Source organism: Chrysemys picta, chromosome 9, assembly GCF_011386835.1.
Source record: "Chrysemys picta bellii isolate R12L10 chromosome 9, ASM1138683v2, whole genome shotgun sequence".
In the NCBI taxonomy this organism is placed as follows: domain Eukaryota; kingdom Metazoa; phylum Chordata; order Testudines; family Emydidae; genus Chrysemys; species Chrysemys picta.
Genome location: NC_088799.1, coordinates 91,836,658 through 91,860,979, shown reverse-complemented (window position 1 = coordinate 91,860,979; position 24,322 = coordinate 91,836,658). Strand labels below are relative to the sequence as shown.

Sequence of the window (24,322 nt, the reverse complement as noted above, 5' to 3'; positions counted from 1 at the left end):
AAATACAGTATTTCATTGCTCATTTTGGCAACGATTCTATCCATTTGAGGTTTCACACACACCCAAACAAAAACATTGTTAAGGTTCAGACCAGTCTAGTTTAATCAGCCAACCTCAAAGTGCAAAAAGCAAACACATCCCATAAAAGGCAAAGAGCAAATTCAATATTTACATTTTCAGTTTTAATAATTGGCAGTGTCAGTAACACACAAGGAAATGTAACTACCAGCCGGACACTGCCTTCTGAAAAAAGGCAGCTAAACAATTCTTTTATCGTAAAGTGCAACAGGCTAAGAGTAAATCCATGTTGAATTTATAGAGCTTTCATGCACAATACATTTTGGCATCTAAGGTAGTTCTGTATTTTCACCTGCAGTTATATCATCTCAGGCTCTGATCTCCTAAATGAAGCAGACAGAGACCTGGGAAAGAATCGTATGCAAGATCTCCAAGGACAACCCAGAGTGTGTTGCAGGAAGTGGAGCAGGAGGCACTTTCCATCAAGTCAGGACTGCGCCAAAGCTTCAGCACGGAGTTATGGGTGTTGTGCTCGAGATGAAGTATTTGGGATGAGATGTAAAAACTCCACAACCTCCCCCGCATCACCATTACCCCCTCCCTATCTTCTCGGTGTGTTTTCCATATTAAAGAACCTGTGATACTTCTGACAAACGTTAATCCCAGTATCCTGGGGCTACATTGCAAAATGGCTCATCTACTGAGCTGCATACATTTCCTTTGAAGAGAACACATGACTGGCAGATTGATTGACTTAGGGGAAACCCTCAGCACAAACAACAGCAGGACACGGCTGGGTTTTTGCATTTTTTTTTTAATTGAAAATTTACATTAAAGTTAGAAAGGTATCACGCTTAACAGTGCTGGTTCTTTAACGTTTGTCATGTAAATATATATGCAGTGCAGTTATTCACACTTCCATTTGTAAAAAGGAAACAAAAAAAAATAAAGGAGAGAGACAGTAGAAAGCAGTTTGGAAAAACATGCAGTGAATGTTCCAAGGGAGAACGAGACAAGCAAAAAAAACCGAGACAGGCGTCAAATGCATTTTAAGGACACTGCACCCTACTCACATGGTATTTGGATGGAGTATCACCAGCCACTGACAGCTTCGCCCCTTCCCTTTCAATAACTCTAAGTGTAAGATCATTCTCTAACTAAAGCGCACAGGGAGAGGTTAGACTATTTGGAGCGTTTTACACAATACATGATTTCACGTTAAAAAAACTCACTCAACCTGTAGTCAATCAGGTGATGCAGTTTAATAAGGTGGTGGAGGCACAAATAACACTAATGGAAACATTTCGTTTTGCTTTATTTCCTTGTTAAAATTAAGTATTTTGTGGCTGTCAATATGGCAAATCACCCCTTGTTTATATCTCCTTTGACATCGAATGTAACAGTTTTCAGAACAAACCAACAAATTCACAAACTGAAAACACCCCATCAGGCTTCCACAGATCCTTAGGGGAGTCCATGACCCTTCTATTAGGCCAAATTAGAGGGAAAAACATGGTTGTAACCCAACGTTTTGAAAATTTGGCTACTCGTTAATCTAATCATCACATTTCTGTGGCTCCTCCACGTTTTTTGTACATGATCAACTTTCCCCAATATTGTGCGGTCTTGTCACACAAAATACAAGACACTTCAATTTTAAATACCATGCAAGTCAGAAAAGAGCTTCTTTCCAAGACACTAACACTGAAGATTTTTTTCCCCCCGACATTATAGGATCCCTAACTCTTCTACAAGTGGCAGTCTTCTCCCTCAGACACAGTGCAGCTGGCGAGGACAGATTTAAAAAAAGCTACAGAAAGAGAGAAAAACAGGAGATTATCAAAAAGGAGAAGGACATTCAAAAAAGCAAGAAATAGAGACTCAACATGAAAACAATAGGAGAGAGATGGGCACATGCATCATTTCTAGGCAATTACGGATCCCGCAGGGGGCTGCTTAAAGTGCTTGAAGAAAACCAGACAAGTTAAAACTCGTTTAAAAAATACTTTTAATAGCATTATAAAAAAAGTAAAATGATCTAAAACAACCCGCAATGCAGCAAGTGAAAGCAAGATGAAAAGCCCCTTTCAGCTAATCCCTGGAACCCCTGACAAAGTGAAACTGACCGATTTCGGAAAACATGCTTACATTCCACAGAGCAGAAAGAAGCAAAAGCTTAAAATATTTAAACTTCTAAAAAAGAAACCAACGCTTTGGGGGGGGGGGGGGCAGGAGGGGGGGATTGTCTTTACAGTGAAACAGGATACCTGAGACAAATATAAATAAATTGCAATCAAGAGTTTTAATAGTCCTGATTTCTAAAACGAGGCCACACCTTAGTTTCAGTTATGGATTACTGCACAAGGTTAACTGAGCACTTGACTTGAGTGACTATATGGACGGAAAGATGACTAAATACACACACCACTCTAGTGCTTTAAACTCAACTCCCCCTTAACATCAATGCATATCACAGAGAACAGATTATATGCCAACCTTAGAATGATACTATTTGGAACGCCTTGTATCAGTGTTAACTACTTCAGAATGTAGGACTACACCTCTACCTCGATATAACGCTGTCCTCGGGAGCCAAAAAAATCTTACTGCGTTATAGGTGAAACTGCGTTATATCAAACTTGCTTTGATCTGCTGGAGTGCACAGCCCCGCCCCCCCGGAGCGCTGCTTTACCGCGTTATATCCGAATTTGTGTTATATCGGGTCACGTTATATCGGGGTAGAGGTGTATATACAGCCCTAGGGCCAGGAGTTTTCCAGAAGATTTGGGGCAGTATGTGTCCCAAAAGCTTGTCCCTGAATATAAAAATCATGGTATTGAGTAGAAACAATGAAAAGTTTACCTGAGTGGTATCTATCAATGTCAATCAGTACTTAGCTTTAAAATGAGCATGTGAAGACAACTGATTAATCTTCTGGCAACAGCAGAACTGTCACACACGCATTGAAGTAACCAGCTCCCATTTAACCAGAAGGGTATTTGAGTGGGAAAGGGGGTAGGGGGAGGGGTACGAGGGAAGAGGGATATTTGTTTCAAACTTTGTAAGATGTGCAAACTTCAGATCTTTCTAGGTAAAATTTTCTCTCAGCCTATAACTCTGCATAGAAAGATCATTTTTCACCCAGAATGACAATGTAAGTGTGCTTATCTTACACAGAGTTTTAAAAAGTTTAAATGTGTTATAAAGGTGATATTTGCCAACACGGACCCTGATCCTGCAATGGGATCTGTGCCTGCAGACCCCTGCAACCAGGCAGAGCCCAGCACACACAGATCCGACTGCAGGATCAGGGCCAGTAAGAATTTCAAATGAGTATTGAAATGTCCATTTTTAGGCACTGTGACTTGGGAAATCAATCAAATGAGAAAGACAATTAATATTTTACAGCTATTATACAAAGCATCCAAGATACAAGGAAAGTTCTTAACCTCTCAGTCATGCCATAATCAAACCTAGGTGCTGTTGTCTTCTTAAACTCACCAATAAATATATTTTAATCTGTACTGTTATTTTGACAGCACAAAAAATAAGCACAGAATTTATTTCCACATCCCTTAATATGGAGGGGAGGGAGTGTCCATTAAACGTAGGGGAAAAAATTGAGATTTAAAATTACAATGTCCAAAAACCTCATTACTGACTTATGTTACATGATTTAATAAAAGCAATAACCATCAGTACACAGTAAAGACAGACTCATGATGAAGATATCTAAGAGAGCAGTTTTGCATAGGAAGGCCAGGACTGAAATATTATGAGAAGCTGTCAGTTTATATTAGAACCTCCAATTTAACAAGTAAATGAAGGTCCATTCCAGCCCATTGTATTCAGGGATTACTATTCAGTACAGAGCCATGGATTACTGTAAAAGAAGGGCAAAAAAATGTAACGTTAACCAGAATTCACTGTCTGAGGAAGACTATTTTAAACATTTCCCCATCAAGAAATATACAAGACACTTACATGCAGACTGTGGTAAAATGTATATTTAGTGGTCAAAGTGTACCTGGCCATGGGGTGAAATACTGGCCCCACTGAAGTCAGTGGCAAGAGTCCCACCCTTTCCGTGCAAATCGCGCATTAAAAAATATTTTGCTGAATAGAAAAAGTAAGCAACTTGGCAGCATCTGCTTAGAAACACACGCTGATCTTTTCTAGGCAATACTTTATGTATTGAAAATAAAAAAATTGACAGGTCCTGAAGAACAAATCACATGGAAACATTGCAACATATCTTTCTTCATAAACACCAGTTTGTTCTAGCAAGCAAATATGGGCCCTAGCCATCAATGTTCCCTGAGTTCGGATCCAGAGTTTGTTTCAACCCATCGCAGTCATAGGGCAATAAAATTAAGTGGACAGCCTAGACTGAATCAGATCTAAACCTCCCAGAAAGGGGGGCAGGGCAGCTGTTTGGATCTGGCGTTTTGGTTCAGTCCACCATTGGGAAAGGGAATAAATCACAGGGATTTTGCTGCAAAGATTGGATCCTGATTTGAGTTTTCCCAAAGTTTGGGGCGGAGGGTTGTTCCATCCTCTGGGTTTTGGCGCAGGCCCATCCCTGCTAGCACGGCAAGTTTTGTAACAGTCACTTAAATTACTCAAATTAACCAAAGCACATCTAAATAATGATGGATTAGATATTTATACATGAAATGAAAACAAAAAGAAAAAAGCCTCTATCTATAGGCAGCCACATTTCACCAAGATGCATGACTACAGCATTCACAGGCAATACGGGATAGGGCTCAGGAAGTCATGGCACTAAATGGAACCAACAAGCAGCCGTGCTCTCTTACCATGCAGCCGTGACACAAACGTGAGAAATAATCGTAACAATTTAGGACAGAGAACGCTAGTTCTGAAAGCGCTTGGCAAACGTGCTACTGATTTAGGGAACAGATAGCAGCGTTTAGCATCTCTTGTCAGTTCCACACAGGTTATTGCTGGGTTCTTCACCAAAAGACAGCCAAGGATGCAGACTCGTTTGCTTTTTTAAGAGTGATGAGAAGAGGAAGGGAGTGGGGGGGTAAAGATGGGCAAATAGGCACAGTGGCGTAACTGCATGTTAACTGAATGTGGGAGCATTCGGTTCTGGTGCGAAGGGAAAGGTTCTACAGGAAACCCGAACTGAAAATGAAAGAAAAAGGCAGATTAATGTTTTTATGGATTAATTTAAAAATAAAAAATAATATGGTTCTTAACATACAAAACAAATGAAAAATGTTACTACGTGTTAATAAAGTTTAATTGGACTGATTACAAGACATGCTTTTCACACAGGCACACAAAGCAGTGGGATAAACCAGGCTTCTTTTTAAAACAATCCTTTTGGATCTCTGCAGATTGCAGAATCTATCATCGGTGGATCATTTATACCCTTGCAAAACAGTGACACCCTGTAGTACTCTAGGGATCAGTAAGTATTGCGAGTAGTTTTTGAATGGCTGAAAAAGTACCAGATATACATATTAAGCTCAGCAAGGACAAATACCCATTCAGAAGGCACTGTCTTGCAATTGTGTATTTTGAACAAAAGAACTTTATTGGATTCAGAGCCCAGTGCACAACAGCGACCAGTTACAAGGACTGCCAAAAGCAATCCAAAACCAACAAGAATCAGTAATGTTCACTCCAACTGCATTTTAGCACTGGGGGCTTTGTAATCTGCACTAGAATGAACATAGCTGTTCTCTGAGCTTATTTTTCATGTTCAGATCCCGAAAAGCAAAGAATTGTTCTTTTCTTTGTTTTACACTGTTATCAGCAAGAACACTCATCTGGTCAGACAGCTCGAGAGATTTCTTTGGTGTATTTCAATCAGTAAAGGACACTTCTGGAGATCTTACCATTAAGTGGAGCTTGGTAAACACGTTAACTTCAATTCAAATGCCTCACTTACAAACAAACATTTACTTCCTATTCTAATTAGGATTGTTTCCTCCCTTTCTGAATAAAATTAGAACTGGCTTTTATTTCCCTGTTTAAGAACAGACTGGGTTTGTTAATAGCTAGATCCTAAAGACAGAACTTATTTTAAATAGGTTTTAGTAAGTGTGTGTATGATGGTCCAAATGGATACGATTCTGATTCTCTTTATAAAAAGTAGGTAAATATTATGATTTTAAGGGCATGTTCTTACAGCAGTGCATGCAGCCTCTATTAATGTTGACAGGACTGATGCGCCACCATTTATCTAGTAGGAAACTGAAAAACTTACATGTACGCTTATTCATCCCAGCTCTAAGAAAAGTAAGTAGACAGCTGTAAACATCAGTTTATTCTTCATCCAGCCCAGAGAGATGTGGGTGGCTTTCCCTGTCTCCTTCAGCCAGACGAGTGCGTTTCTCAAAAGTTGTCATTATATAAATTATCCTCCCCTTTACAACATAGACCCTGAATGCTGAAAGCACTTGCTGACTGCAAGTTACATTAACCCTGTTCGGCATTGGAGGACATGCATCCTCATGTAGACAATGAAGCCTCCCTAACGCTATGCAGCCCACAACGTTTCCATGCTACGCATGTGGTAAGAATAGTCGTTAGAGACGGAAGAGACCAATGACCAATGATACTGCAGTCAAGACAAACCTACTTATGCAGGGTTAATAGTTTTGCAAGGCTCGTAAAAATTCCTTGAGGACTAAGGTACTGACCCATGTAAGGAAGAAGCACTTTTGTTGCCTCTCTGCAGGAGCATCCAACTACCTTAATCCTGAGTGTGCACGGCATGGCCCAGAGAGGCATGTGTCCGTGCATATTTACAGGGGAGGGTTTTAGAAGATTGACTGTATCTGGGGTGCTAATCTTTTTTGCCAAAAATCCCATGTTTACTATTAAAGACTACTAGCACCTCTTGCTCGATATACAAAGCATAAATAAGGTTTCTGACCTCTTAATCTGACTTATGGAAGCCTGCAACCTGTGATCCTGGATCGCTTTAGATAATCAACCTGAACTGGATTTTGTCTTATTTGACAATAGCTGATTTAAAAAAATAATGCTTTGTGATTATATGGTGCCTAGAGGTGAATGGAGGCTCAGAGAAGTTCAGTGACTTGCCCCAGGTCACAGGTAAACCAGTGGCAGAATCAAGAATAAAACTCAGTTTTGAAACCAAGTCCTGCACTCTAACCACGAGATAATTTTTCACTTGACCAGAGCTCAAAGAGCATCCTAGATTAAAACAAAGCCAATTTTCACCAGCTAGCTTGAGTCTATTATCACCATATGCATTTCTATAGCAACTGTTACCATAGTATCTGAGAGGCCTACAAGCTTAAAGAATATAATTTATAACTCTACAGGGCTAAAAGAAAAGAACACAACTTTTAAATTAGCGACACAAGCTAAATGGCTGTGAAGCTCAAAAGGAAATGTCCTGACTTTTAGTATTACAAATCAAAACAGTTCTATAGGAATAATCATGCACATTACTTTGCAGCATCTTCAAAGAACATACACACTTCCCCTATGCATTGTCATTTTGTAACAGGGTATGCACAACAACAGACTGGTAATACATCCACAGTGCCGAGAGAGGGCGAGAAAATTTACTGGCTTTAGGTTTGTTTGTTTTTTGTTGTTTTTAAGAACTGTAATTGACCCCACTGCAAGGTCTATTTTAGTTAATAAAGCTTACCAGGACAATGTACCTCATGCACCATGCAGCAAACAGCAGTTAACTGTAAAACAGCACACAAGTAAGAACTACTGATGATGGAATGACAATAAAAAAGGAAATCAAGTCATGAATTAGCGCAATTAATGAAGTCTGAACTACACAAAGAAGTGAGAAGTGCTGGGAAAGAGAAGGGCTAGTTTATGTTCAGCCATTATGAAATGAAAGAGTTAAAGTACTGTGTATATAATCCATGGCTTGTTAGAGAGATTTCCGATCTAAATACTGTAACTGAACATATAGGACAATATCAACTGTAGGATTTAGGTAGACAGCAAAGTACAATATCACATTTTAAAGACAGCTATTGTATTTGAGAGCCAAGAACCCTCTTACTCAATCACTCTGATCCCACCCAATGTTGGCTTCAGTGCTCAATGGTGTTTTTCTGGGCCCCTAAACTTTTCAGTGAAGATAGTACTAACCCTTTCTGGCCTGATCAAGCTGAATTCTATGAATGATACATGGGCGGGGCGGGTCTGAACTCAGATACACAAAGCACACTTGGGTGCTTCTGGAGCTGTTTATACTGTAGACACACATCATGTCATGGAATAAGATAATCTCTCTTTCTATACAGCTCTGGCAAGATCAATCTTAGGGCACAAGGTCTTCAATCCACAGTGCAGATCACTGTTCCTGTTCTGCAAGTAACATTTCTATGGATGTCAGCGAGTTCTAAATGTGGAACACATGCAGAACATGCAGCAAGGTGAGACTCAGGTTGGAGGATGGACTTTTGCCCTCTAGATCACTGCATTTAGTCCTGGTCACCTCAGTAACAAAGTTGTTGAGGAACTGAAGGGAGCACAAAACAGAAATAAAAATGACTAGGAGGCTGAAGGAACCAACAAAGGAGGAAAGGACAGAAAGGCTAATTAGTCGGCAGCCACAGCTTTACAAGACTTGTGCAGCCTAGAGAAATACTGAGATTGTAGCAGATTAGAAGAACTAAACTGAAACCTAAAATGGTATCTTAACTGCTGGACCTGGTTCTTAACTGCTGAACTAGTGATGAAACAGCTACAAAAATAAAATCCAAACAAAGAGGGGCCATCCTGTTGTGACAAGCATTCTCATCCGGCTCCTCAGGCATCTCCTGTACTCTTCATATTAATAGGACTAATTGGTTTATTTAAGACTGCTGACTGCATGCAAGATTTACTCTGCATTTGCACAGATGGTCTAGACAGGTGTCAATCATGGAAACTATAAAAACAGATCACATTAGTTATATGCACAATGCTACTAGTACACACACAAGATGGCAGTGGAACTCTGTTTCAGGTAATATACCATCACAGAGAAATAATAGCTGCTCACTTCTGGGTGGAATGACAGGCTGTTTAAATATGCACAACTATGTTGCTCTCTAGTGGTTGCAGACTACAGGTTATGGACCCAATTCTCCACTCTGTTACACTAGTTTTCCCACCAAAGTAATACCACTGGAATCTTCCTTTCAACTTAATCTCTTCACCTAGTTTGAGTCAGACACCAGGTTCTTACATTTTTCCATGAAAAAATATTACTTGGCTTGTGTTGTTCTGAAGCAGCTAGAATTTATTAAGTAACAACTACAAGTCCTAGGATCTGCATGTATGTATCGAAGGTGATTAGCTTCAATGGAAAATGTCCACAGTGTAACCAGGAGCTATAGGAATAACTCCAGACAAGGGAAAACTCAGCTCTCCCTTCACTTAGATCAGTGATACTCAGACCTCAGTGGTTCAGGAGCTAAATTAGCGATCAACATTACCCAAAAGAGCCACAGTAGTGTGAATTCATTGTTTCATTTACTAGCTATTATTCTACCAGTAAGATGACTGACCAAGTATTCTACAATTGGTCAACAACATAGTAACTTAGAGTGGTTAATAATTAACTCACACAGTGTTTTAATATCATGTGCTGCAAAGAGCCGCGGGAGACATTAAAGAGCCATTTGCGGCTCCCCAGCCTCAGTCTGAGTATCACGGAGTTAAATAAACAGGTTAATGAGAGAAGCGAAGCTCCTCTGTTCATCTTTCGATACATCCACCGCTCAAACCCAGCTCTAGATGGAGAATACCTCCAAGTGGCTACAGGGCTCTCCTTGCTTTTATACCTAACTACAGCAAACTGAGCTCTGTATGAGACCCATCATCGTGCACCTCTCTAGACCACATGAGATCATTCCCGTCATGGTGCTCACATGTTGTCCACAGGCCAACATGGGAGGTCCCTGAACAAGCATCACATCAGGTTGGATTTTTTTGAATGACATGGCATAGATAGAGGGAAAGACAGCTGAATCCTACCCCCAAAAAAGAAAGACCCGACTAGGCCTGGTTTAAGGCACCCATTGGCTAGTGGCAATCACAACATTACCTCGCCTAGTTAGCACTGGGTTCTTTGCTCTTCAAGATGAAATGTGATGGTCAACAGCTTCAAGGTATTTTTCAGCCATACTACAGGCTGAAAGTTTGTCTCACTGAAAAGTTGGCCCCTTAGGGATGCCGTATTCTACTAAGTGAGAAATGGTACTGAGAGAGGTTTAAATGAAGAGAACCCAGTTCACCTCTAGAAACTAATAAAGGAAAATCATTGCCAGGAAGCAAACACCAGGTTAGCCACTTACTTTTTTCTCTCCTTTTCCCTTTTAAGAGTCTGTGATCCTCCAGCCTGCTGGGCCTGAGACTGGAGCAATTCAGCTGCCGTCTTCCTCTGTTTAAACGCATTGACTTCATCGTCCAGAGATTTCTTCTTGTCCTCCAGCTTCTTTTTTTCATCCTGATGCAGCTTCTTGAGACGATCAAACTTTTCGTGCAGCTAGAGTGACGAAAAGGGGCAGATCATCAAAGGAAAACAAGGCATTAGCAGCCATTCTATTCCAGAGAACACTGAAGTACAGTATTGATTCTTCCTTCATCTGACTCTCCCTGCGGGAACGGATTAGGATCCTATGAGACTGTCATCATAGGTTCATAACAACATGCTATACAGCCCATGGAAATCACATGCTTATTACAGTAATGCCTAGGGCTCCCATTCTGCTACACAAACAGAGTGGTAAACAGTCCTTACCCCAAAATGTTTACAATTTAGGCAATATTTTATTAATATGTCACTGAGAAAGGTATGAATGGGATGGGATAAGTGGTAGGCACTGTTTAGTTACAAAAAGTAGCAGTCAACTTTTGTTTCTTAATTTTAATCCATTTATTTTACTTTCTAATGGGATCGCTTAGTTATTTCTTAAATTCGTCTTAAGTACCTAATTAACTAATTAGAGGCTTTAGGCTCTAACAGCGAGAAATGGATTACAGCTATTTCATGCCATATACTTTATTCTCACAAGCCATCACACTACAGCATTTATTCCCCTTATGAGGCTCAGGGAATTGTTTATTTAAATTCCTGCACATGGAGAAAACAAACTGAGGATTCAGTTTCTTTCAAGGCCTCAGTTTCACCCCTTGCATCTTGGCACACACTCACACAGTGTGGAGGGGAGTTCAGTAGAGCAAATGGGAGAACGGACCAGGGATCACAACTGAACTAGGGGGTCTGAGTTCTCCCTAGGCCAGACACGCAGACATAGCACAGTGAAAGTGGTGCACTTATTTATGGTACTGTGATATTGTCTGGTAGCCATCACAACGGAAGAATGTTGCATTTTCCTACAGCATGCAAATGTAATGACCTGATTTCTTCCCCCATAAAACGTACACAACACATTCCATTCCTGAGCCAAATCTGGACCCTTCTCTCTTTACTGAGAGTCACCATGAAGCAAGGCCACGTTCTCTACACATAATGGCAATTTCAGCACCAACTTTTTTGAGGTAAATTTAATGCTCCCAACAGCGGATGAGATTGGAGCCAGACAGAGCTGCCTTTACCTCTTTTTCGGCCTCTTTAAGTTCACCTTCTTTCTCCTTGACTCTCTGGACAAACATTTGCCTCATCTCCTCTTCCTTTTTCTGCAGTTCCCCCAGAAACTCATTCCTCTTGGCCTCATAAGTCTCTTGTAAGCTAAGGAGGGGGGAAAAAAACAACCAATAATCAGTGGTCTAAATTCTGCTCTCATTTTGTGCATCTCCATTAAAATCCATGAGGGTGATGGCTGGGGTGAATGCACATGACAGTGCAGAATTTGACCATGCTGCTCTAATGCCATCAATCATCTTAAGAGAAGGGGCCAACTCAAAACCCACATCCCAACACCCGCAGGACTCCGGGGAAGTTTGACTCTGGATCCAACTTTGGCAGATTAGGTCTGCCTCATTTTGCAATTTGAGTGAGTGTTAAAGAACCATCGGGTCATCTCCCCATGAATGCCCCAGTACCACACGCTCCTCAGGCCTCCTGCTGGGAGCAGGAGCACTGACTTTGCTTCAGAGAAGTTGGAGTGCTTCAAACATTCCAATTCTAGGAGATTTTCACATCCCCATTATAAGTCAAGCACTTTTCTTGTGCTGCTTTTCCCTCCATCCCTGCCCCACCTTCCTCCTCACCCAGTCCTATTTTCCTTCTCCCACTTCTCCATTCAGGTCCACGTCCATAGCCCTTTGAGGTCAATGGAAGGCTTTCAATTGGCTTTGGCTCAGACCTTCACCATCAAATCCTTCATACGCTGCTCACTAATCCATACGTCTCCAAGGGCCTTTCCTTCCATGTCATTATTAGCTCTGCGCATTATCATACTACTGCCATATATTAAAAGGGCTTGAATGGATGGGCTCTCCAGCCTCATGGTTTAATTAACAAGTCACAGTGATCCTGTCTGATGCAGCAGTTGGTTAGCCTTCTACCTCCAAGGACCACCACCTGATTGCTCTAGTCCAGGGATAGGCAACCTATGGCACGTGTACCAAAAGCGGCACGCAAACTGATTTTCAGTGGCACTCACACTGCCCGGGTCCTGGCCCGGTCCGAGGGGCTCTGCATTTTCATTTAATTTTAAATGAAGCTTCTTAAACATTTTAAAAACCTTATTTACTTTACATACAACAATAGTTTAGTTATATATTTTAGACGTATAGAAAGAGACCTTCTAAAAACGTTAAAATGTATTACTGGCACGCAAAACCTTAAATTAGAGTGAATAAATGAAGACTCGGCACACCGCTTCTGAAAGGTTGCTGACCCCTGTTCTAGCCTCTCCCCAGGTCTCTGCTGTTCCTGTAGGAGAGGTCTAGCTTAGCCGTGGAAAAGAACAGCAGAGACCACCTCTGGACACTGGCGCGAGCAGACTGGCAAATCAGTTGGCCAAAGGGTTTACAGATGGACATTTGTTCAAAGGGAAACCACCACATCATGCCTAGCAGGGGCTCCCATGGGGCAAAAGACTCCTCAGTTTCATAAAGAGATTATTTCCCATAGTTCTCTCTGCTTCTAGCATTCTCCTCGCCTACCCCCCTCCCCTCATTTCACTCACACCCCATCTGCATCCTCCCTTCGTTTACTTCCCCCACTTTTCTCTCACTTCAGCTGGGCCCACACTGAGGGGTTAACTAGCTGTGGTGGTTGCTCTCCCACTCATTACTGACCAGGAGGGAGGGGAAATCAGCCGGGCTGCACAGAGCCCAATTAATTCCAAAGATCAAACACTTCAGGAGGTTGGAGAACCAGGTCACAGAGCACTAACACGGTGCTATACAGTAGCCAGCCTCCTGCCAGGGCCCACCGTGTCTCTCTCCAGCTCCTTTCTCTCTTACAACCAGTGCTCCAGGGATTGTACCTGAATGGTTTGCTGTCTGGGTCAGTGTCTTTAAATCCCATTTCCTCCAGCTTGCATCGCCGGTACAGCTCGTAGTGGCGCGTGTGGGTCTGCTCGCGAAGATCCTCCATGTTCACGCGGATCAGCATCTCTCTCAGCTTCACAAAGTCGCAGTGAGTTTCATTTTCAACTGCACAGAGTTGTGAGAAGGAGTTACACAGAGAGACACACACAGGTCTTCTCCACATACCCCTCAGCCTTACACAACCCCATGAAGGGACTTCAATAACCTTTTCTCACTAAAAGCAACTTCTTAAGAGGAGCCCCACAAAGCTATAACAATGAGAGATATGGACGCTAATCCCTAACAGGAAACCAAGGCACGGAGATGCCCAAGTCAGCGGCAGAGCCATAGCAGGGGACTGACGGGGACTCAGTCGTGCTTCCACCTACGAGATCACACTGACTCTGGGGAGAATGGTCCCAGCACACCCAGGAAACACCAGCGAGCAGCACTCACCCTGCACCGTGCCCCACGGATACTGACGGGCTTTCATCATTTTGTTTCCTATTTTCAGCTCCTCCGTGCTGCCAATCACTGCGAACGGCAGGTGGGCCTGAAACATTTCAACAGGTCTGTATTAGTCACCTTTTACTATGGCTACTTAAACCGCCCGGATTACCCACAGCTACCAAGCGAGACGTTGTTGAACACAGGCCCCAAGACACCAGATCAATCTCCCCTCCATCCCATAAGCCCAGTCGCTAAAGTGGGGTGGGGCAGTGGCCCCGGGGCCAAGACAAAGAAGGGCTTTTGGGACCCCTGTTGTTAATGTTTACTCACTGCCTGGCTCCTCCTGCCAGACATACACTCCCCAAGTCTCAAGCAAGCTGAACTAGCTGCATTGTGACCAATTCTGCTTTTGTCCTAACAGGCTTGCTCTGCCTGAGGAGTTAGTGCTGTGGGGGTGCGGAAGCAGCAAGAGACCTCTCAGAGCCTCCTTTGCTTTCTTCAGCTCTCACACGTTTCCCCTCTTTAAGACACTCGCGTGAATGACATGAGAGAGACAACTCGGTACTCAGTGAACGTGACCATCTTAAAAGTCCCGGAGGCTGTTCTGTGGCGCCTTAGCCATAGAACAGAAGCCGCTTTCCCTGCCGACACGTCTCAGTCCTGACCAGAAGGGACCCTCATGTCTATGGGGGTAGGTCAGTCTCCATTCCCATTCGTACCTCAGCCTCTGCACTAAGCCTGCCAGCCAAGATGCCAGTTGTGGTGGTTTGTCTCAATGTGGGTAAGTAGCTACTGGGAGCTGACATAAAACCAGCAAGATGGCAACTACCTGCAGTTATTGTGGCCTGCATGGCATTTGAATCTGCAACCTAGAAATAAAAGGCTCTGCCCATCACCAATCCTCAGAGCGGTCCAGTCTCGCACGAGAGCTTTCTGATCAAACTAGATTTTCTAACAACTTTTGATCTGTTCACTCAGCCGTTGACTGCTTCATAAACACACCTCATGAACTCATTGGCAGCAACTGACTCACTCCACACTAGAGAAGAAGAGATTCCCAGATCAAGGTAGGGGGACAAACCAAGGAGACACATTTTGGAATAGCACAAAGGTGGGAGAACCCAAGTGGTGCTCTGATTAGCTGGAATGTATTAACTCAATTTGCCTATAAGCACATGGATTCTGGGACTTGGCTTGGAAAAATACAGGGATTAATCCAGCTAAAGCAATCCTAAACTGCATCCAGTTTGCCTGCTAATCCTTCAAAGAATGCACATTTTTCCCTGCACTTGCACATCTTGTAAACTTCAGAATGATCCTCTCTACATGGCCATTTGTCTTTGCTGTGCCGGTTTTCAGGCTTTGGAGCATGGTTTTTCCCTCACTGCCCAGGTGTCCAAAAAGGTTAATGGAGGCTGCTTTCCACCCCAAGGCAGCAAGTCTGAGAGATCTGAGTATTTCACCCATCTTTTCGTTCTGGGATATTGGCATCCCATGAGTAATAGAACACAGCATGGCCTAGTAGACTGAGTGTAGGGTTCGAAACCAGGCACTTCCAGGGTCTATCCCCAGCTCTGCTACCAATTTCTTCGGTGACCCTGCGCAAGCCACATAACCTCTCAGTCTCAGCTTCCCATTGTAAAATAGGGACCAAACTTCGCAACCTCAAAGGGTCACCGTGCGGATGAAAGGTTAAAAAATGTAAAGAGCTCTATAAACATTAAGAGTCACCAGTCAGGGGCTTGTGAGTACACTCCATCCCTCTCTCTCTAAAACCTTCCAGAAAAACTTCGGCAGCTGAACTAAAAATGCTGCTCTCTTAGTACATTATTCTGTCTGCTGTGTGACGAACTAGATCTGAAGGGTGGGTGGACGGGGGGTGGGCAGAGAATTATAGCGCATTCTGCACAGCAGTGAACAAATCACACTCTGGATTTCAGCGTTTAAAATAAGCAGCCAGCTCTTCTGCTCCTCCCCCTCCCCAGCCCCATATGCTGGATAGCATGCAGTGACATTTGCTAGTAAGAGCCATTAAGCTGCACTGAATTCTGAGTAATTAATGTAGCCTTGGGATACCAATTACACCAGTAAGATCAATGACCTTGGCTTTGCTCACGGGAATAAGAATAAGGATTTAAGCTCACAAGTAGGTTGAAAATTTGTTGGATTAGTGACAAGAGTCAAGACAGGGGAATGTGGAGAGATTTGGCTTTAAGTTGACAGGGTTGTATTAGAGCCAGCCTATCCCACTCACTGACACACAGAGCCTGAGACCGGAGATCTGCCCCTCAATCCTCGATGTGAGATACAAGCATTGTGGGGGAGCAGACTAGAGAAGGGGAGGGAGCACCAGCCCCCCATTTTCTGGCACCATTTTTGAGTCAAGCATTAATTCCAAAGGGAGCCAGACTCCAGAGCCAGCCCCAGTCGACCTGAAGGATGGTCAGACATGACGCAGGGTTTTGAAAGTGAGCAGGTAAGAAGGGGGGGGGGGGAATCTCTGCACCTTGAGGATCCCCAGGAAAGGTGGGGGTAGGCACAGTGGTGCACGGAGAACAGCTAGTAGGTTAGTGACTGATCCTGCCATGGGAGTTCACCTATTGACTCGAGTGGAGCAGGACTCAGTTCCTAGTCATTTTAATGCTGTGAGCATCAAACAAAGATTAGAAGCTATTTTCCACTGGCACATGTCAGTGACATAGGAAATACAACCCTGGGGTTTAAACCAGGCTACTAACTAAACTAACAAACACTATGAAACTGCCTGTGAGCATCCATGACAGACTAAGATGAGCCACGCGGCCTTCTCCCGGGCCATACTGCTCTCATCCTGATAGTCAGAATAGTGAAGACGTGAATATACACCTCTACCCCGATATAACGCTGTCCTCGGGAGTCAAAAAATCTTATTGCGTTATAGGTGAAACCGCGTTATATCGAACTCGCTTTGATCCACCGGAGTGCGCAGCCCCACCTCCCCGGAGTGCTGCTTTACCGCGTTATATCCGAATTCGTGATCTATCGGGGTAGAGGTGTACTGTATAAAACAAAGGCTGAGTACTGAGATAGACTCTCAGCTCCGCTGGACCATGCAATCATTCAATACCCTCAGGATGTTCTGGGCAGTCACCTCTACACTCCCACCGAAACCAGCGGGCTGGGGATAAGTTAGCACAGACTTGGGCCCATTATGTTTAGGTTTAACTCCCTCTCCATGAGGGTACAGAGAGCTTTAGGAAGCAAAGTGGCCCAAGGGAAGGATTCAGCCTCTCAGCTGGAAAGCAGACATCTGCTGGAAATCAGCTAATTATGAAGGGCTGGAAATACAGTGCTGTACATTTAAAGAAAACAATTAAACAGTTACTCATTTGTGTCCTCATTTTAAATGTATTTGGCTTTTCAGACAGAAAAATTACAACCCCCCCGCCCTCCCCCCCACACACACACAAACACATAGAGTCCAGAGACCTACAGGGGAAACATCTACACACGGAAGTGGAATGAATTCATATTAGCAACTGCCCAGAAAAACAGGATATTACCACCTACAAGGTTATGAATGGGAAATTTGTTTCCCATAGCACAGCGTAGGAAGAGCCAAACAGCTTCCAAAAAAAATATTTGAAAGAAAAGATAAAACTGTAACCGGACTAAAAGAGACTAACAAGGTAGATCAAGGGCCAAACTCTGCCCTCCGTTACACTACCATAAATGAAGAATAACTTTGATGATGTTGCTGCAGGTATGTAAGTGGCGTAACTAAGAACAGAATGTGGCATTCAGCCTATCTAGGCATTTACACTGTGTTTGTCGACGTGGTATGGGTCATCGTCAGTCCACATTGAAGTACAACTGTTAGAAATTGTCAAAGAAAATTCTGTACTTAAAGTGCAGAGACTACAGGTGTCTTTCCAGGACTAGAAAATACTCCTTCCAGAGACTGTGACACCATCTCTTAGGCAGTTAAGAGCCTTCCATTGGACAGCTGGCCTGAGTTTAGCCATGAAGACAAGGTGGATTCTCATGTTGGTGTCATTCTTTTGGTTACTGTCTATTTCTGAGCGTGAGAGAGAGAGAGAGAGAGAGTGTGTGTGTGTGTATGTGTATATAATAAATTACAGTTGGCGTGCTTCCAGCTGCTGACCCTTTCCCTTCAATAACCCACTAGTTATTTTAGGTTGTGACTGTCTATTGGCTCCCATCTTGAGTTTTTTCTTCCATTTCTGTTGTTCCCAGCCTGGTGGATGCTACACAAGAATTCCTGGACCTGTGCTTTTGGCTTTTTAGGATCTTCATAACCACCACTCACTTGGCCTATTTTCACCCCTTTGTTTTTGCCGTTAATTTGCTTGACATTCAGATATCAAGCAGGTCTGGCTGGGCACCACGCAGGACATGTTTACAGTCCAGGCGTTGCATTGCTGGATATTGATCACCCTTTCTGAAGCAGGTTCAATCTTCTGATGACGAATTGGGTTGGCTGTTTTTAGAATCGTTTCCTGATGATTTTGAGAACCTTACTTGGGAGCGCCAGCATACCGAGTTTCTGTCTGAATTCCTGTGCTTCTGTGGCATAGTATGTGTGAAGCTGCATTAGATCCGTAGCTTCCAATTCAATAGCTGATCGAAAACTTAAGTACTGAGACATCCAGCTTAGAGAGACTTGGATAACTGAAGGAGACCAGTTTGGCTAAACAATAGTTCTATAAATGTCTGCCAATTAAATGTTCTTCACCGGGGTAGCGCAGGCTACGGTGATTATTTTTGCTCTGACATGACTTTGACCTCTATTAATTCCCCAAGTCCTGTTTAAAACTTGCCATTCACGTAAGCAGTGGCACATGGTTCTTACGAGTTCCCCGGCATGCTGTACAACACCAGGCTTAGGACCAAGTGCCATCAGCCACCTGAGACGTGTGGTTCTCAAGCTGCAAATGCTCGAGGTACATTACTGACTAGAGGAAGTGTTCTGAGGCCAGTTTGTGCAATTACGCTGGAAACACACAGACTCTCGAGCCACCAGTCAGAGTTGTTCTTTCACAATGACTGGTTTATAAACTGCAATTACTGCACAGTGCTAGTAGTTTACGAGCCTGGAAAGTCTCAGAGCTGGCTCCCAGCTTTTCACAGGGCTTCTTGGAAAGAGTCAATTCAGAAAGATTTTAATATTCATCCAATGAGCCTTCAGATTTGTTTTACAAGGACATTCTCAGGATATCCTGGATCTTTCAGATCTAATGTTCTCTCATCAGAGTAGTGCTTTACATTTAACTTCTTGGCTCTTTGCTTTCTGATAACAAACCCAGAGGCTTTATAAGTTTGCCTACTACCAAATCTGGATGCTCATACCCTTAACTAAAATCCTTTGAACTTCTCTCTCATCTGAGTAACACAAAGCGCTTTACAAACAATCAAGCCTCAGAACATCCCTAGGAAGTACACAAGTGTTATCCCCATTCTACACATCAGTAAACTAACGTAGCTTTTCTAAAGTCATCAAAGTAATGTGTGCTGGAAGGAGGGATACAACCCAAGAGTTCTGGCTCAAAATCCTGTGCTCTGCCCACCAAGACAGAACACCATCTGTTTGAATTATTTTATCATCTGGCTGTTATTTTAATCTTAAGAGCAAAGTAGCTTCCTTCGCTATTCTAATTTTAGTTGATTTGGGCTTTTACAAACTATCATAACAGAGTGGCCCATGCCAGGCTCCTGGCACTCTTGACACAATCCTTTAAAAATACACTAAACAAGCAAAAAGCCCTGTCAATTCCTCCAGATCAAATCAAGTAACCCAGCAACAGCATTGATATAAAGATGAATTGATTCTCCCAGTTCAGGAGGGTTTTGATTTGCACAAATATGAATGATCTGGTAGTTAAAGAGAAACTTAATTCGGCCCTTGGTATGTAGGTCTGGGAAGAAATGAGAAAAGGAATAGAAAGCCTCCCCTTCTTTTAGAGAAGTCTTTCAAATAGGCTCATCTTCTTCTGTTCTAAGAGTAAAGAATCTCTCTGCTTTTGCCTTATGCACTATTATTATGGGTTTCAATCACTCTGCCAGGTTATCTGCAGCACCTGAAGTCTAAGCAGATTCGTTTTATGCAATTAATAAAATAGATTATTAGAATGCATCTTCCCCAGGTTTGATAAAATACCTGAATCAAATTTGGATTCTTTCCTGTATAGTCATTAGTCTTCATACACCTGGAAATTATGATTTCTATCAGTTTAATGTGAGGATTTAAATGGGATTCTCTCTCTGTTCAGCCACTGGCAATTTCCAGTGTATTTAAAATCGGTGATGGCAACTCCCATTCAAGAGAAACATAAATGACCAAGGGACCGATGGATGGATATTTACCATGGACCTTCACGTTACCAAGAAAGTGGTGGCTATTCCTCTGTCAATCACGAGAGTCTCAGAGTCTACCTTTTCCCAACATTATTTCAAATCTTACATCGCAAGAGGATCAGTGCTTAGAGTGAGATCCAACAGCAAAACCATTCAAATGGCAGGATCAAACCACAACAGAAAATACAGAAAGCAGCCACAGTACGTAGCATACCCATCTAATAAAGATTCTTAGCACTTCACATCACATTTTTCCAGGTAGACATTATCCAGATGGGAAAGTGAGGCAGAGATTAAGTGACACACCCAACATAACGAAGCAGCCAGTGTCAGAGCCTGGGCCACAATCCAGGTTTCCCCAACGTCCTGTCCTGTGTTCCAACCCTTTGCAGTGCTGGCTCCCTTTTACACGCTCTCCTTAGATAAAGCCAGAGAAAATATTGTCCAAATACCTTTAGAGAGAAAATGCCTTTTCCATCAAAAGTCTTCAGAAAATGACTGAGATGCGAGGAGACGAGAACATGAGGGTGTCAGTTTTCAAGAGGGCCAAGGTATTTACAGGGACAGTTTGCCCTGCGTTCAGACAGATTCTCGTGTCTGAGCCACAATTCAACCGCAAGCACAAAAACTGCTAAGACAAGTTTTGTGGGTACAGGAGGTGCCCATGAGAGGCAGTGTAGGGCTGCCTTTTTAAAAGTTTGGCCCCTCTCTGCATTATGGTGTTTTACACTGGAAATCCAGAGCTGCACAGGAGAATCTCTCTGAGCCACAGGGAAAGAGCTGTTACTTGGACAAAGCTAACGTGCCGCACGCCCTTTTTGGAGAGGGGAACCGTTGTGACTGTTAGTCCCAACAACAGTCCCTCTGTCTTCTTGTTATGGCCAAAAACTTGCCACCTTCATCAAAGCACCTCCACTGCAGGGCAGTTAGACCACCCAGCCAGATGAGCTTCTGATTGTGAAAGCATCAAGGCATAGCACAGAGCGATCAGAGCCAGCAAGGGGAGTTATTGCTGTGCAAAGACGTGGCTACATGAGGAGGAAGACCCAAAGGAATATACGACTCTGCAAGAAACAAGAATACAAAAGTACCAACCACTTGGGCAAAAGACCCAGGAGATGGGGTGGGGGTGGAGAACCGCAGAGGGATATGAATGCATCACTGTGTCTAACATAGACAACACTGATCTGAATAAAGCGTATCCCAGAACTCCACTCATGTAGCAGGGCAAGACTTACCCATCTGCCCTGACCTTCCATTTATTTGTCAGCAGCTGCAGCACATGCACGTCAAGACAGCCGCGAAGGGGCTAAAAGGATGCATTATTTCCAACTGTGACCGGCAAGTCAGAGAGATGGTAAATAAAGCATGGGATTCTGCTGGCCTGGGATGAGTTTACGTAACTCGAGAGAGGAGTTGTTTTGAAAAGACAGAGGATGGACCCCTCTGGTCTTCCCCTAACATCCAGTGACACACACTTCACACGCCTCGCTCCATTCCTGCAGAGGCACCCGCCTTCAGGGAACCAACTGCCTGAAACCAACAAAGCCCCTGACCCCACATCTACGGGGAGCATCTACCAATCCAGCCATGTTAGCAGAGTGCAGGGACAGCTGACTAGAGTCAGATGGGCAGGACGGAGGGGTAGATTTTAATATCCCCCCATGCCAGAATGTATAGGAGAGACTTTCAGCCCATCACACGCTGAATCTGGAGCAACCAGACTACTGAGCCTGGGCAGGAGGGGAGGGGGAAGAGGAGGACAGACAGACACTCACTAAATTGATCCCTGGTGAAATTACACTGAGACAATGGAATTCCCCCCCACAAATGAATTTGGCCCAAACTGTCACTTTAAGAACAAAACCAACCCCCTTCCCCACCTTCAAAACAGTGCATCTCTTAAAATAACACACAGTATCAGCACATTTTAAACTAACATAAGACATTAAAGGGAAGTATGAAATTGGCCTTAAAGGATATTTCGAGGGAAGAGAGGATTCTGCTTGTTTTGTTAATATTAGAAATTCAAGCTGTATCTACCTTGCAATTCCAGGGACAACTGGGAGAACGAGTGGATTAGAACAGCACAAGAGACTGGACGTAGAGTTGGCTGTTCAACACACTTTGGATTGAACTGAACTATAAATATAAAATTGCAGCAACATCTTCTTATTGCTCTTCAGAGTGGAATAAAAGAGAAAGTGGAGATCAAAATCAGCCCTGTGTTGAATGAATCACAGCTGCTCTGTTACTTACATTCATCGTCCCGTTGATCTCAGCCACCGATTCATCGTCTGTCGGGAACTGGTAGATCTGCACCCCGTTACTGACCAGCTCACTCGTGATTTTAATTTTGAATTTTGTCAACTCACTCTTGGAGATGGCATCAGATTTGGCAATGATAGGGATGATATTGACCTGAAAGGAACGCAGGGATAAAAGGGATTGGTCTTCACTCAGTCACAATCACGAAAGGAGCAATTTCCATGTCTGGCAACAAAACTTAGGTACACGTGAAGAATTCAAGTGTGTACTAGGCAGCCTTCTCAGTAACGCTGCAGGATATTACGTGGGACCCCACTAATCTGCACTAGCATGAGTGATGGAGAGGTGGCAAGGAGCCCCGTGACAGATTAGTGAGGTTTCACATCGTTTGGAAGAGTAACCAGATGAAAAGGAATAGATGATTGTGGTGATCTGCCCCCTACCTTACTGTCGAGCTTCTTCATCGTTACCAAGTCCAGGGATTTCAGGGAATGGCCTGTGGGTGCAATGAAGTACAAGCAGGCGTGGATACGGGAGTCATGGAAGTTGTGCAAGACTCTCTTTATCTTCAGTTCCTCTTGCAAGTAGGCTTCAAACTGGGCATCAATGAACTCAACGATGGGCTTATAGCTTTATGGGGGGGAGAAAAGAACTGTACACCTTGCAATACAGAGCATTGTCCATTTATTACGCTCCATTATTAAAAAAGTTATCCACTGGTTACTAACCCACAGTGCAGCACCTAATCTCCTGTGAAACTTGCTCGTTTGTAAGCAGTTTGCATTGTGCTAGGACATTGGAACTCCCATACCAAATGGTCCTCTTAGTCCAGTACCCTGTCTGACAGAGACCAGTACCAGACGCTTCAGAGGAAGGTGCAAGAAACCGCATGAAAGGATGGTTATGGAGTAACCTGCCTACAGGAAAGCTCCTTTCTTACCCATGGCACTTAGTGGTCTGTCAACTTATGCCTTGAAGCATGAGGGTTTATATCCTTATCTCACATAACTATGGATATTATTCTTATTCATATAAATGTCTAATCCTTTTTGGAATCCCAATAAGGTCTTGGCCTCCTTACGGTCATGTGGCCTTGAGTTCCGTGGGTTTAACTGCACTTCTACTCTTTTGGGATGGCTTTCAACACCACCACTCGTTCAGTCCTCCTACAGCAAGAAGTCCATTTCCCGCAACATGCTCTCCTTTAGTGTCCTTGTAAAGCGATTTGGAATACCGAGTGCCGGACACACTACATGAAGAGAGTGACTATCACTTAATGGCCAAGATGGGGAAAGGGTGTGCTTATTTAAAAAAATCATGTCAAAGTAAAACCATCCAGAGAGCCTCTGTACAAAGCTACAATTTAGGAGGAGGGTATTTCTGTGATCAGCACACTGCTCTAGTGCTCTTAAATCCTAAAAATGGATGTACACTTGTACCACTCTGTTTATGGGCATTGGGAAGCTAGCTGCCACAGACCAGACCAGTTCTCACAGAGCATTCAATTAGGGGCACATCACATAACCTTGTTTGAAAAAACCACTGCCAGCAACCAACGAAGACAAGCAGACACTGGACTGTAATTGTGGTTTGCATCGCTGGAGCACAAGACAGCAAGTGAGAAAATGCCTCAGCTCTCTCTGCTCTTTAGACAGGTGGAGCTCAGGCATCCAATGGACGGGATGCAGCAGGGGGGAGAGGGGGAGGTAGTGAGTCGGGTAGACACAGCTTGCAGTAAATGAGCACTGTCTCTTGGCCAATG

At 43.4% G+C, this 24,322-nt stretch overlaps 1 protein-coding gene across 6 annotated transcripts in view; it reads right to left on the bottom strand.

The window, feature by feature from the left end:
* Positions 1 to 816: 816 nt before the first annotated feature.
* Positions 817 to 24,322, bottom strand: part of SEPTIN6 (septin 6) — a 42,568-nt gene continuing 19,062 nt past the window's right edge. For 2 of the 6 annotated variants that reach the window (XM_065556658.1, XM_065556659.1), the window contains exons 4-10: positions 23,004 to 23,190; positions 22,552 to 22,713; positions 13,945 to 14,041; positions 13,446 to 13,614; positions 11,605 to 11,737; positions 10,341 to 10,531; positions 817 to 3,901 (exon numbers count right to left, since the gene is read on the bottom strand). In XM_065556658.1, the coding sequence (XP_065412730.1) occupies positions 3,877 to 3,901; positions 10,341 to 10,531; positions 11,605 to 11,737; positions 13,446 to 13,614; positions 13,945 to 14,041; positions 22,552 to 22,713; positions 23,004 to 23,190 (964 nt within the window). In that variant the 3' untranslated portion in view covers positions 817 to 3,876. Of the gene's footprint in view, positions 5,170 to 7,681; positions 7,725 to 10,340; positions 10,532 to 11,604; positions 11,738 to 13,445; positions 13,615 to 13,944; positions 14,042 to 22,551; positions 22,714 to 23,003; positions 23,191 to 24,322 lie in introns of all 6 variants that reach the window. The other 4 variants (XM_065556661.1, XM_065556662.1, XM_065556664.1 and 1 more) reach the window with 3 other exon arrangements.